This window comes from Lathyrus oleraceus, chromosome 2 (genome assembly GCF_024323335.1).
Source record: "Lathyrus oleraceus cultivar Zhongwan6 chromosome 2, CAAS_Psat_ZW6_1.0, whole genome shotgun sequence".
In the NCBI taxonomy this organism is placed as follows: Eukaryota; Viridiplantae; Streptophyta; class Magnoliopsida; order Fabales; family Fabaceae; genus Lathyrus; species Lathyrus oleraceus.
Genome location: NC_066580.1, coordinates 490,880,438 through 490,894,645, shown reverse-complemented (window position 1 = coordinate 490,894,645; position 14,208 = coordinate 490,880,438). Strand labels below are relative to the sequence as shown.

General features: G+C 36.3%; 1 protein-coding gene across 3 annotated transcripts; it reads left to right on the top strand.

The window, feature by feature from the left end:
• The first annotated feature begins 2,696 nt into the window (after nt 1–2,696).
• Nucleotides 2,697–7,043, top strand: LOC127120908 (uncharacterized). 3 transcript variants are annotated; one of them, XM_051051503.1, is made up of 8 exons: nt 2,697–2,855; nt 3,069–3,120; nt 4,062–4,332; nt 4,419–4,480; nt 5,521–5,719; nt 5,822–5,918; nt 6,366–6,448; nt 6,775–7,043. In XM_051051503.1, the coding sequence occupies exons 2-8, from the start codon at nt 3,073–3,075 to the stop codon at nt 6,780–6,782; spliced, it is 768 nt and encodes a 255-aa protein (XP_050907460.1). In that variant the 5' UTR covers nt 2,697–2,855; nt 3,069–3,072; the 3' UTR covers nt 6,783–7,043. The 3 variants fall into 3 exon arrangements, with proteins under 3 accessions (XP_050907460.1, XP_050907462.1, XP_050907461.1); XM_051051505.1 differs by having other exon boundaries at nt 2,719–2,849; XM_051051504.1 differs by having other exon boundaries at nt 2,723–2,947.
• The last annotated feature ends 7,165 nt before the right edge of the window (nt 7,044–14,208 follow it).

Sequence of the window (14,208 nt, the reverse complement as noted above, 5' to 3'; positions counted from 1 at the left end):
CTGTACAAGATCTAGTACCATAGGATACTCCCTTGGTACCATGTGACTCTTGAAATCCTCAAGTATCACCCCGAGGTCTATGCGATTGACGGTGGGAGGAACGACCTCTGAGGGTGTCTCAAAAGAATTTGCAGATAGCCAAACCGCCACATTACTCGTTCAAAAAGATAAAGAAATATCGAACCTGACCCACATGCCAATCATCTAGAGTGTGAGAAAATAAAGTCAAATAAGCGCGTCTCGTGGTGACCTCTGTATGGGCAGAAGTAAATGTCATTTGTCACAAGACGGACAAAATGCAATATGAATGGCTTAACCACGTTATTCCTTCAATGTAGGCAGTCACAACTTCAAACCCGATGATGCAAGGGAAATGGAAGATGACCCATCCCTGAAAATGGTCCAGATACAATATTAATAACAAGTGTAACAAATAAATTATAAAAATATTAGTAATAGTAAATTATCGTAAGCAGCGCGCAACTCCCTATCATCTATTTTGTCTTTCAAAGACAACTCGTGGCCAGCTTCAAGTACAGGTAGACCAGACAGGAAATCTCTAGTTGTACTCATGAATCACAGTCAAGTCGATAAAATATTGAAGGTAGACTACATCGACACAGGTTGCACTTTTGTCCATAAAAATAGATGTGCCAACCAAGAACAAGAAGTAACACCTCAACGCGCAAGTTTGATGGTACCTAACCTACATGTCATCCAGGGTCCACAAACTTCTACGTATGGTCTTTATAAAGATTTTCAAAAAAAACCTCTAGTGGCATGTGCCTTCTGTGAGGCCTGAGCTGGGTCAACCCTAAAATGGATGACCACAATGTCAATGTCTTCCTCTCAACCAATCCTTTTGTGGCCAAGTAGTTTTCCCCTGACGGGGAAATGCATGATGCATGAGACGTCATCCAAGGTGATGGTCATCTTGCCTATAGGAAGGTGGAAAGACGAAGTCTCTGAATACCACGTCTCAGCAAAAGCCGTTTGCATGCAATGGGATATGGTCATGTACGAAGTCAAACATAAGTCGACAAGACCAGAATATCGGAGAACATCCTAAAACCAATTAGTAGTGGACTATCCCAACGTCAATATCTTTCTCCCATGGTTCACCAATCCCCACTGCGTCACCGTCACTGCCATAGTGAGTCCTCGTTCTCTCTCACTCTCCTCGCTCATTCTTTGCTTCAGTTTGTTCTCTCATTAGCTTTCACCTTCTTCCCTTTCCCTAATTGTACTTTTTCCGATTTCCATTTCTCTTTCAACAATTTATATTATCAATAATCATATCTCATTATACTTATTTTCCTCAAGTAAGAGACAAATTGATGAATTTGATGTTTTTCATACTTGTAGGATAATTGGCAATTGTTCAGTGATACTTCAATGAAATTTTTTGGACACGAAGCTGCCAAAGCTAACACATACGTGATCACAGTGTTTAACCGTACTAAAGGTTAATACAGTGTTGTTGAGTCCATGGATCACAATGAAGGCATGCCGATGGGACAATACATAGTGGAAGTAGATAGAGGTTGGTACGATTGCGGAAAGTTCAAAGCCTTTCGTATGCCCTTCTCCCATGTCATTGCAGCAAGTATAAAGGTTCGAAGGGAACATTCTCTGGCACAATGAAGTTATGCGAAGAAAGAAAAAAGGTCGCCAAAACAACACCCGTATTCCAACCGAAATGGATATGGCGAACAAAATGGTTCGATTATGTAGTTCATGTCGCCAGCCCGGTCACAATCGTACTAACTGTCTCGGTGTTGGAACAGGCACAACAAGATGATTTTACATGTACCTCTTTTGCTTTATATTAAAAACAATATTTATTTCATATGATATCTTTGTGAGGAAATACCATCACAAACAAATACAACACACTCAACACACAAGCAACACATAAACAACAACACAACAAACTACAACAAATAAAATACCATTACTATAACTAAACAATTACAACCATCAAAACAGTTGTAAACATATTATACATCATCCTGTGAACGTCTCTGTCAGTCTTAATATCCACCAATTCACGCACTTCTCCATTTTGGTTGAACGCGGACTCAAGCCATTAAATTCTTCTAATACTTTCACCATCTACAATTTCTCCATCTAACCAACGGTTCAACGTCCGATTAAGACGTTCAAACAAATATATATTCCAAAGTCGAATCTTGATAGGAGGTGCGACTGCTGAAAAGATTAAATCATCATTTCTCTTATGAATGTATTCGTACATGATTAAAGAAAACAAAACTGAAGGAGATTGAAGAAATTGAAGGAAAATGGAAGGAATGTAAGAAGTTGTGTGGAAAAATATGGGAGATGCGCATGGTGGTATTTATAGAAGAACCAAAACATGCATGCGCCAATGCACTAGGCTCCACACACACATAATACATGCATGCGCCAATGCATGTGACGCACACACATGCACACATGCATGTGACGCCTACATGCATTGGTTTTGCATGCATGCGTCAAAGCTCTGGGTGCCTCCTTTGATATTTAGTTAGATGCGTCAGTTGAACTGACACATAAATAGAAAAAAATGATTATTTTGATATTTTTTTGAATAATTAATTATTTTATGATTTAATTTGAAAAAAACTGATTATTTAAAAAGAAAAATTCTAATAGAGACATAATTTCTTCCAAAAGAAGGTTAAAAATAAGATATATTTCGAACACTAGGGGCATTTGTGAAATTTTACGGTGGTGGAGAGGACGGGAGGTGGAAAGAGCATTTCCCATTTTCCAATCTTCCTAAAACCTCTTGTTCGTCCCGCGCAGTGTCTTCCCTCACCAGTCCCCACTCCGTCACCGTCACCGTCACAGTGAGTCCTCGTTCTCTCTCACACTCTCCTCGCTCATTCTTTGCTTCAGTTTGTTCTCTCATTAGCTTTCATCTTCTTCCCTTTCCCTAATTGTACTTTTCCGATTTCCATTTCTCTCTCAACAGTTTATATTGTCAATAATCATATTTCATTATGCTTATTTTCCTCAAGTAAGACACAAATTGATGAATTTGATGTTTTTCATACTTGTAGGATAATGGATTTCATACATGTAGCTCACAACTTGTATCATATTATTCTTACCGTAAGTCTTCAATTTGTATTATCCTTAATTCACCAATTAGGTTTCCAAGTTTTCTTGCAAGAAATTCGAAATCCTGTGATGTTTCTAACGAATTCAAATCGATGGAGTCACAGATTGTATTATATTTATTTTTAGCAATTCTTTTAGATCAGCTTACAATATGAAGAGTATGCAACCGAGTTTGCAGAGAGTAAATAATAATAGGAAGATTCCAAGAGAGAAAGGGATAATAACAATAGACATTACACATTTTCACCCCCTTCAATCTACCCACATTCTGTTATATACTGTTGTGCTCCTTCCCATTCCTTCCATTAAGAATAACTAGTTTGGTTATTTCCAATTGATGACTTGGGTTGCCTCATATGTATAATTTGCTTTGTTAAGCATTATTTCTTTTCTTCTCAATTGGTATCATAACAACGTGCTGCAACTAATTCTCACGCTCAACATTTATTTCAATGTAGCTTTATTTTAATTTATCGATTTCTCAATTTCAATGTATAATGTTGTTGCTTTATATTTCGCCATTGACATTAACATGAATGTTTAGGACGATATGGCATTATGCAACACAACATAATTCCCCATTTAACCTAAATTTTTTATTGTTCATTTTCATTCAATGTGGGTTTTAAGGACTTGGCCCAGTTTGGATTAGTTTCTAGGTCATAGGAGCTTCTTTAATTTAAATTTAGATTAAATTTAAATTAAATTTATGCGTTTTATTATAACCAAAAAGTTCTAATAAGCTTATAGATATGTTCATAGAGAAGTGAAATGATAGAGCTTCTGAAAAATTGAAATGCAAGAGCTAGTTTCAACTTATAACAGAAGCTCTTGTTCATAAAACTCTATAGTTATTGGAAGAATTTTTTAATATTTCATTTGTCTTACTTAAGTGCTTCTTCAAAAGTTTATCCAAACATGCTTTTGTACAGATTGTAAATCTTGGGCTTCAATTACTATGGTACTTTCTGCAAATCATTGTCAGCACATGGTATTACTTATCAGCCGTGGGAAATTTGTTTGAAAGCTATTTCATCTCTTATGGAGTATTGAAAAAATACAAGTCTCTTCGTATAGGAACGCTTCGGTACCTTGCCGTTGTCATAGAGAGTGAAGATGCTTATCAAACTTCAAAGGTTGTTAAACTTTTGCAGTGGCTGGACTCAGTTGGTGTTAAAAATGTATGCCTCTATGACATGAATGGTATGAAAGGTTTGAATAATCAGTGATAGTAAACTTTCTTTAACTTGGGGTGTATGATAATGTTTTCTTTGACCTCTACATTCTAGGAGTGTTGAAAAAGTCAAAGGCGGCCATATTTCAAGAAATGAAGAATGCAAAATCCATAGAGGTAACATATTGTTTTTTTTTGCTCCCAGCAGATTGCTTCTTTCTTAATATATATTGACAAATTTCTGTCCTAGTTTATGATATTATTATTAAGGTTCTTTTGAGTAGTTAGTGCATCTCATATGTTTTCCATATTGATCACATAGTTTGGGTAAATCCAACCTTCGCCTCATTTCATTTTGACCGATTCTTTTTTCCTGCACATGTATGATGTATCTAAACAATCCTTTTTTTATAGAACAGGAAATGACATGTCATATCAAGTTAATTGGTTTCACAACTGAAATTTGTTGAATACACTTTGTACCATTTTCAGTTGCCATTTTGTCTTGAAAGGTTAGTAACTAATGGAACCGGCCTATAATATTTCTGGATATGAGATCTAAGAAATTATTGATGCGGAGATGAAATACATGTTTCTGTTAGGCATGGGTAAGATATCAGAAATGAGAGGAGGGAAAAGCAAAGAAAGAAAATGTGGCTAGAAAATTATTTTTAGTTTTAGGCGTATTGGGTGGAAGGTTAAAAATAGGACCGACAGATAATAGGCATGAAAAAGTACCTTTGAATCCACAAGAAAAGTTCTCTCTAAGGTGAGGTGAAAAGGGAGAGAGCATACTCTGTCTGTAGTACAGCAGCCCCATTTCTTCTTCTTTTTCATTGCCTAATCATAAGAAATTAATCTGCACACATACTAATTACTAAGAGAGAAAGAAAGAGAGACCTCATCTTCTTCATCCTCTAAGCACCTGTTTAGGATAGTGTTAGTTCATCCCCAACATGCGGCAGAGGGCCATTTAACCGTTAGAATTCAGAATCTAGAAACTAGGCTTTGATGTAAACACATGTTCAATATTTACTGTAACTTTTCCATCGCCAAAACTAATATAGCCTATAGGCTATATTCCCTTTTGCTTTGTTTCTTTTCTCTATGCAACCATGCGATTCATTAATATAAAATACATATTTAATGACTCATTCAATTGCAACTTCAACTATTTTTTCATTCATTTGATCTGATCTAGCTTAAATTCGGTGCAGGAAGTTAATGAAGCTGTGACACACCATGTATCAGATCACATGACCCTAGAATTTGTTTCTTATGTTGATGGGAAGGAAGCAGTGGCCAAAGCAGCTAACTTGATTTTTGTTGAGAATTCGAAACGACAAAACATAGGTGGAGAACTGGATTGCCAGATACTGTTAGAGTCTCACCTGAATCAGGCGCTGCATATTGTTGGTATGTTTGCTTCCTCAACCTGCTAATTTTGAACTTTAGAATGTTTATTTCCTTTTGCAGTATAACATTATCGGGCTAATGAAGATCTTGTTTTTCTGTCAGGTTGCAAAGGCCCTGAACCTGACCTCTTACTGGTTTATGGACCTGTCAGGAGCCATCTTGGTTTTCCTGCATGGAGAATTCGGTATACAGAGATAGTGTAAGTTGTTTCTACGACATTATTATTTTTTATTGTTATTGCCGTCATCGTTATTGCCATTGGGAGAGTAAAAAGTTAGCTTGTTTGTTCTCAATAAAGTGCAATAATGGTTGTGCATAGAAGCTAAAAGAAGCATCAACTAATACATGAGTGTTTTGTTCTATGTTAGAAGTCCATGCAAATGAAAAGCTTGTAATCATTGAATGATCGGTGGATATAAATGGATCGATTTAGTTTCTCTCCCTTTTTGTTATATTTTTTTTTCTTGCGTAGTAAAGTGTAAACCTGTAGCAAAGTTACTACTCCACAGCAGCACTGCAAACCTTAAAAATGAACCTCCATGCATTACATAGGTTGCATGTGATATAGTGTGTGAAGTTGCATTTTGTACATAGCTTTGTTTTTAGTTTTTTTAGTTGAATAGGTTCTGACTAATGTTTCTTGCAGGCATATGGGATCACTGAACTTCATGAGACACGGTTCCTTAATTAAAGCCATTTACAATTTCACAAAAGTGCACCAAAATTATGGTAAGTTTTCTCAGTATCTGCCATGGTTTGACCCCCAATAATTGTCGCATTTTTTTAGAGAAATGTTAATTATTAATTACATTTTTCTTCCTGCATCTCCATATTCATTTGTTATATCTTATACCAGACTATCCAAAAACTAGCTCACAGCCTTCAAGTGGAAATAACACAAACCTTTAGTCCTATATCATGTTAACAGACCACTCCTTAGTCCTTACCATTATATATATGATGTTGCCTTTAAACTATAGTCCGAGTTAGTATAAAGTATGTTGTATTATATTTTTATTGCAATTTTTTAATTTGTTGGGGGATTTTGCTTACAGGTACATAGAAAAGGAATGAATCACAAGTAAATTAACTGTGCAAGTCCAAAGAATAGAAACATACCTAGCTAAAACATCTTGGTGGAAGGGTTTCTCGCTGGTAATGTGTAAATTGTAAACTTCATTTTTTTTTAAAACGTGTATGATAGAGTTCAAGTGCACTTAAGAAAAAAGAGTGCCACAAGCTTAAGTACAACTTTTACAAACTTCATACTTATTTTACAATGGTTTTAGAAAACGTGTCTTGTAAATATATAATTTATTGTACATTTTTTTACTGCATATAACTTTAGAATTATTTATTGTAAAATTGAAGATTACGATATAAAAATGGAAAGGTAGGTGTGTAAGCAAAAAGGACACAAAAATTGCGCTCTTGGTTAAAACAGAGAAATGATGATTGTTAACCGTGTAAACGCAAGCATACAAAACAATAAAATAAAACCTAGAATAAGCAGAAAACGACTTAAATAAAACAACACTCTAATGGAGTCTTTGATCCAATACATCAACAAGAAGAAAAACGAAAGCAAATGTACAAGAAGATATAATATACAAAAAAGTATATGACTGAATTCTATGATAGTGTGTGTTATTCTCTCCAAACCATATGCCTTTTATAGGCCTCCAAATGATGATGAGAACCATCCATTTGAGTTAATTTTATTCAATTAGCGTTTCCTTAAGCATGTAACAGGGCTGTGACCAGACCGTAGTGGTCGTTGATTTTTGTATGACCAATTTCCCCTCTTTATACCCTTTTTGTGCTTGATGATTCTTATATAAAAAGAAGGTTAAAGATCTTAACGCTGCCTTAAAATCTTGGAATCATCAAGTTTTAAATATCCTTGATTTCCAGATTGCTTGCTTAAGGGAGGAGGGGGAGCTCTTTGAATGTGAGAGTTGAGCAAGGAGGGATTTTGGTAGAGGAGATTGATTATAGGAATAAGGTTATTTTGGATCTTTGGTCCATGATTAGGATTAGAGATGCCAAACCCTTTCAGAGATCTAGAGAATCAAGTGGCTTAAGGAGGGTGATGCTAACACTAGTTTTTTTCATGCTTGTATTAAGAATAGGTCCAGAAAGAATATAATTTTAGCTCTTAAGGTTCGTGATGCTTGGGTGGAAAGGGTGTCTGAGATTTGTTATGAGGTGGTTAATTACTTTTCTAATCATTTAAGAGAACCTCTTCTTGATCGGCGACCTAAGTTGAATGATGTTTTTTCCATCTATCTCGAAAAAGGACCGTGTTAGTCTTACTGCCCGTTTTCTCTTTTTTGAGATTGATCAGGTTGTTGCTTTGGGTGATGGGAATCAAAGTTCTAGCCCCAATGGATTCAATTTCTTCTTTTTTAAGAGGTTCTAGACCCTTCTTAGAAATGAGATTAAGATTATGTTTGAGCAATCCCATCAGTTTGCTTCTCTTTCTCATGATTTTTCTTTTTTCTTTATGACCTTGATCCCTAAGGCCGATTCTCCCTCAGATAGGAAACTTTTGACCTATTTCTTTGGTGGGGTCGCTTTATAAGCTCGTATCTAAAGTTTTGGTGGAAAGACTTTCTAGTGTAATAGATAAACTTATCTCTTTTAACGAATATGCCTTCCTTAAGGGTAGACTGCTAGTTGATGGGGTTGTTGCCGTATATGAGTTTGTGGACCTAGTTAAGAATAGTAATAAGTCTTGTTTCATTTTAAAGTGGATTTTTAGAAAGCATATGACTTAGTTAGTTGGTCCTTTCTAGATTATATGCTCTCTCGATTTGATTATAATGATAAGTGGGGAGGTTTGATTTGTGTTTGTGTTTTCTCTAGTAATCTTGTGGTCTTGGTTAATGGTTGTCCAATCCAAGAAATTAGCATCCAAAGGGGGTTGAAGCAAGGTGATTCTCTGGCTCATTTCCTTTTACTCTTGGTAGTTGAAGTTCTTAATGGGTTGTTCTTTAAGGCTGTGGAAGATTATATTTTCACTAGTCTCCAAGTGGGCTCCCCAGATTTGGTGGTCTTTTATACTCAGTATGTAAATAATACGATTATTCTGACAGTCGCCTTCTACAAGAACCTTTGGTTCATAAATGCTTTCTTCTGTGTGTTTGAGCTAGCCTTAAGACTTCAGGTGAATTTTTCCAAGAGTAGTCTCATTGGGGTGAATTCTGATCATGCTCTCCTTGGCCTAGATTGTGATTTCCTTCAGTGACAGCGGAGGTCTCTCCATTTTAAGTATCTTTCTCTCCCGATGGGGGTGAATCTCCATCTGTCTTTTACGTGGGGACCCTTAGTCAGCCTCATCTCTAGGTGGATTCACTCGTAGAGGCATATGTATGTGTCCTTATGTGGACATGCGGTTCTTCTTAACTCTATTCTTAGTGAAGTTCATATCTTCTTTTTGTCTTTTTTAAAGATGCTTGTTAAGGTTTGGAAGAAGTTTGTGAAAACTCAAAGGAGGTTTATGCGGGGTGGTGTTAGAAGGGGGGTCTAAGATCATTTAGGTTAGGTGGAATGTTGTTTGTAAGCCCAAGAAATTTGGGATCCTTGGTGTCTGCAGCCTTCGGTTGGTTAACCTGACTCTGTTGGATATGTGGATGTGGCAGTTCCTCTCATTAGAGTCAGGGGTCTGGAGAGATATTGTTTATGCTAGATATCGTGTTATTTCAACTTCTTCTATTTTAGGAGGTAGAATTGTTTACCTTCGCCCTGTGTCTCCTAGGTGGAGAGGAGTGTCCCTCCTTGGTGCCAAAAGGGAGAACCCTTTAGACTGGTTTCAAGACGACATGGTTAAAAAGTTGGGTCTGGTCTTCGAACTAAGTTATGGAAAGACCCGTGGGTTGGGGATATTCCTCTTATAACTAGGTTCCCTCAATTTTTTTTCTATCTTTAAATAGAAGGATTTTTCTATTGGGTCGGATTGGTAAGAGGGAAGGGCGAACTTGGATTTGGGATCTTAGGTGGAGAATATCTCACATTTTTTAGTATGAGTAAGTTTTGATTGCTGATCTCCTCTACGTAGTTAATGACTTTATCCCATCTTCCCAGCTTGATAAGTTATGGTGGTGTCACTCTAAAGATGGTTCTTATCCCGTGGATTCCACATACTCTTCTCTTCTCTCTAGTGAGTTTCCTCACGATCGTTAGATCTCATTGGTGGAATCGGTCCTCCCTAGTATCTGGAGTAGTTAGGTCCCCTTTAAAGTAGTTATTTTCTCATGGCAATTCCTGTAGGATAGGATTCCCACCTGAGAAAAGTTACTCAATATGGGGATCGTCATTGGTTCAGAGGGTGCCTCATGTCTTTTTTGTTCAAGGTTTCTAGAGTTATCCTCTCACCTGTTTATGACTTGTGATGTAGAGGTTTTTGTATGGTATATGATTTTTTGTTGGTTGGGTTGGTCTGTAGTCGTACCAAGGGATTCCATGACTCCTTTTCAAATGGTCTTCCCTATTGGTGGTCTGTATAAGCTTAGGGTGGGTGTCTTATGATTTGACATACCGTGGTCTAGATAATATGGAAATTTCGGAATGATATAGTGTTCTTAGGTAAAATGATTTCAAGAAAAGACGTAGAAGATATGATAATTCTTTTGTCTTAGAAACTGTATCTTGTTAGGTCTGTTGGGAACTCCCGTGTTTTCTCGGTCTGATTCGAGAACTCTGTCTGACATATGAGCTAATAGAAGCACATGTGTCTTCAATCTCATTCGAGTGTGCTCTTGTTACTTTATGGAGATTAGTGTCGTTTTCTCCCAGATCTTTGCTTAGGGAGATTTAGCTTTGACTTCCTACGATTTTCATCTCCTATATTGATTTTTTCATTTTTTATTGACTTTCTTTGGTGTTTTTCTTATTTGATTTATGTTTCTTTTCTTTATTTTGCTAGTAGTTTTGATATTTTTTATGCCATTTTTCAGTTTTTTGTATTGTTTTCTAGGTCTTTAATGCCTTGTTAATTATATATATATATATATATATATATATATATATATATATATATATATATATATATATATATATATATATATATATATATGTTTTTTTTTCCTTAAAAAAACAACTTGTGGATATTTAGAAATTTTGTTGCTATCAATATTGATCTTACTGGAGCAATGAATGAAATTGAAATTGTTTCAACCAAAGGAAGGCAAAATCTCTTGCTTGAAACAAACTTCAAATTGGTTACGTTAGCATGCAAGTCTCTATTTCTTATCCCTTTGAAAATTTGGAATAGATGACACAACTGCTTACATGCTTACATCTGACCTCTAACATATCTTTTCTTATTAATCATATTTATAAGGAAGACACAATAATTATATAGACAAATTATCAAATTTAAAAATATCCATCTCTAGTTTTACTTATACTATTTAACAAGATTTTGGGCATAATAAACATCTACATAATCTTTGGAACTCTAGCTACAAAGTTGAGAGACTATTTTTGATCAAAATTCAATTGCTTATGAAAATTAATATTATAATTGCTTTATCTTAAAAAAAAAGATAAAATGATGATTTGATAGTTTGGCAAGAGAGTTTAAGAATTAAATGATAAGAGATTGAGAATTTGATTCCTTCCGAAATAAAAAGCAACATTAGATCCAAAAGCAAAATTATTTAAAAACGAAAGACTAAAGAGATAAAAGATTGGGATTTTTTTTTTATTCTTATGTTGTGGTTCACACCTTTGAAAATTTAAAATTGTCCTTAGGTGTTATGGAGATGCATCTTCGGACATATCTTTAATCACCTTACCCTTCGTAAATCAAGCAGCCACCCTATTTTGCAAAACATTCATTCGAAAATGCATCTGCGAAAATTTTATGAGGTGTATTCGTATATGCATCTTCAAAAGTGAATTTTAAGCTATTTAAACAACCTTGCTTCGGATATACATTTCCAAAATCTTACTTGCATGCATCTTAGATAGAATCACTGTCTTAAGTTTGTATTTTTTGAATCAACAATCATTTTAATCCAACTAACAGTGTCATAATTTGATTCAAACATTAATAAACACGAACATCATAAAACAAGGTAATACATTAATTAAAAAAATATCTCATAATATTACAAACATTATTCTCAAAGTATGGAATAAAACTAAAACATCGTAAAATACAAAAAAACCTACTGCGTATGCCTAATCCTAACCCCATGGCTCCTCCTCTACCACCGGTAACCCAAGACATTTGATGACTCGGTAGGAATGGCACGTGGGAGATCAACCGCATCATCACCACCTCTCTCAAATAGGTCATACTCTACGCCCTCATACGTAATTCGTATAATATTTTGACAAATCAACAACACATCAATGGCATGGTCATCCCTGACCTGTTCATTCTCCAGGATCTCCTCATGAGTAGACCTAGGTGGGCGTCCGGGAGCGTCTGGTGTCATGACAGGGTGTGACACACTATAGAACCAAGTCATGTAACCGTCCACATACGGCCACTGAATTGTGGCTGACATACTCCGACACTCCTCTGATACCAGATGACTCTCGTAATCTGCCAGTATGTCATAAAGATGTCTGCAGACGATGCTGTTAGAAGCAGACTCGAAGGGGGATCTCAAAATGATATTCACATATCCAAACTGATGCGTGTATTCCTCTGGAAGATACCATCACATCATATGTCTCCCACATGCCAACCATCAAGAGTAAAATAAAATGGGGTCCAAGGTAAAAATGTCCCGGTGAGTGGTGTATGGTCTCCAGTCAATTTCATCATGTTGAGTCCGATCAATATACACACGGAACGACCATACAATATCATTCCCTCTGTGCAGGAAATACATGCAAGCATGTGCTAATTCTCAGTATAATCTACCACACGATCAAACCCATGTATGCAGTGAAAATGGGATAGGATCCATCCCTGAAAATGAATAAGAAAAAAAATATTAGTTACAAGTGTAAAAAATATGCTTTTAAAATTAATAGTGGTTATGGAAATTACCGTCAACAAGGTCCAAGAGTCGGTCAATTACCTTGTCGTCCAACGAGAACCTTCACTCAGCTTGGAGTATAGGTATACAAAACAGGAAGCCACCCAGTTCCACTTGTGAATGGCCAACAAGTCGATGAAGTACTTAAGGTATGCCATATTGACGTAGGTTGCACTTTAGTCCACAAACATGGACGTGCCAACCAAGAATAGAAGGAAACGCTTAAAAGCACACTCCCGGTGATAGGTAACTGTAGATCATCGTTGTCGACATCATCAACCAACTCCAACTTTTCTTCATAAAGCTTCTTCAAGTATGAAAATTTGGCATAAGCACCTATGATGCTCTCACACTACACCAGGGCGTCTATTGGGTTAACTCCCAAATAAATGACCATCATCTCCTGGGCTTCATCACGTTTGATACTGGAAGGATCAAATAACTTCCTCCTGATAGGAAGGTGTAGAAGGCAAGCGACGTCATCTAGTGTAATCGTCATCTCGCCAATGGGGAAGTGGAAAGATGACATTTCTTTATGCCATCTCTCATCAAAAGCCATATACATGCCATAACTAATGGTCTTGTATCCAGAGCAAAATAGGCCGACAAGATCGGAGTATCAGATGACACTTTGGAATCAATCATCCTCAGGCTGATAAAGTTGCAAAAATTTTCTGCTGTGTTAATAGACTTCAAATATCCACGCTCATGTTAAAAAAAAATAACAATACTAGTCGCAGGGAATTTGTTTAAAACATATAAATAACAACTGTTAACAAATATACCTCTCTGGCCTAGACATGTCCAACAACATGATCTCTATATTATATCGGTAAGGAGGTGTCAAAGGGCCCTAAAGTATAAGGGTCTATAGGTTCAGGGACACCATCATGTGCAACAGAAGCTTCCCCCCGTCTTCGTGAGCAGGGGAGACGTGCCTCTGGGATGAGGACCCCTATGACAGGAGGCTCATAGAAGTCGATGTTTCCTCGTCAAAAGGTCTAGGGATGGTTCCCCACCTAGCCCTGACATGCTCATTTGAAGTTTAGCCCTCTCACGTCAAACGAACGTGTGTTAGGTTTCATGACCGAGTCTCAATCAGTTAGTATTTTTTGCAGTCATTTTTCCTGAAAAAATGAGAACATGACATACCAGAACATTTTCGGATATACATCTCTAAAAACTAGTAAGGACATAATTCGAAGATGCAACTTCGAATAAGCTCGTGTTTCTCAATAATGGCAGAAACGCATACCAGTCTTGCCCTGACAACCAAAAATGCAACCAACTAAAAGTGCATGTCTCTATCAACTACCTATTTCGAATGTGGCTACTACCTAATTCATTTTAAAAAATATTTTATCTAATACATTAATCAAAACTAAAAGAAAGTTAAATGAGAAACTTACTTAAAAAAGTGTTGACGAGGATGAAAAATGTTGAATATAGTAAGTGAAGTGAGTTGAGATTGGAAAGCTTGAAGTAGAG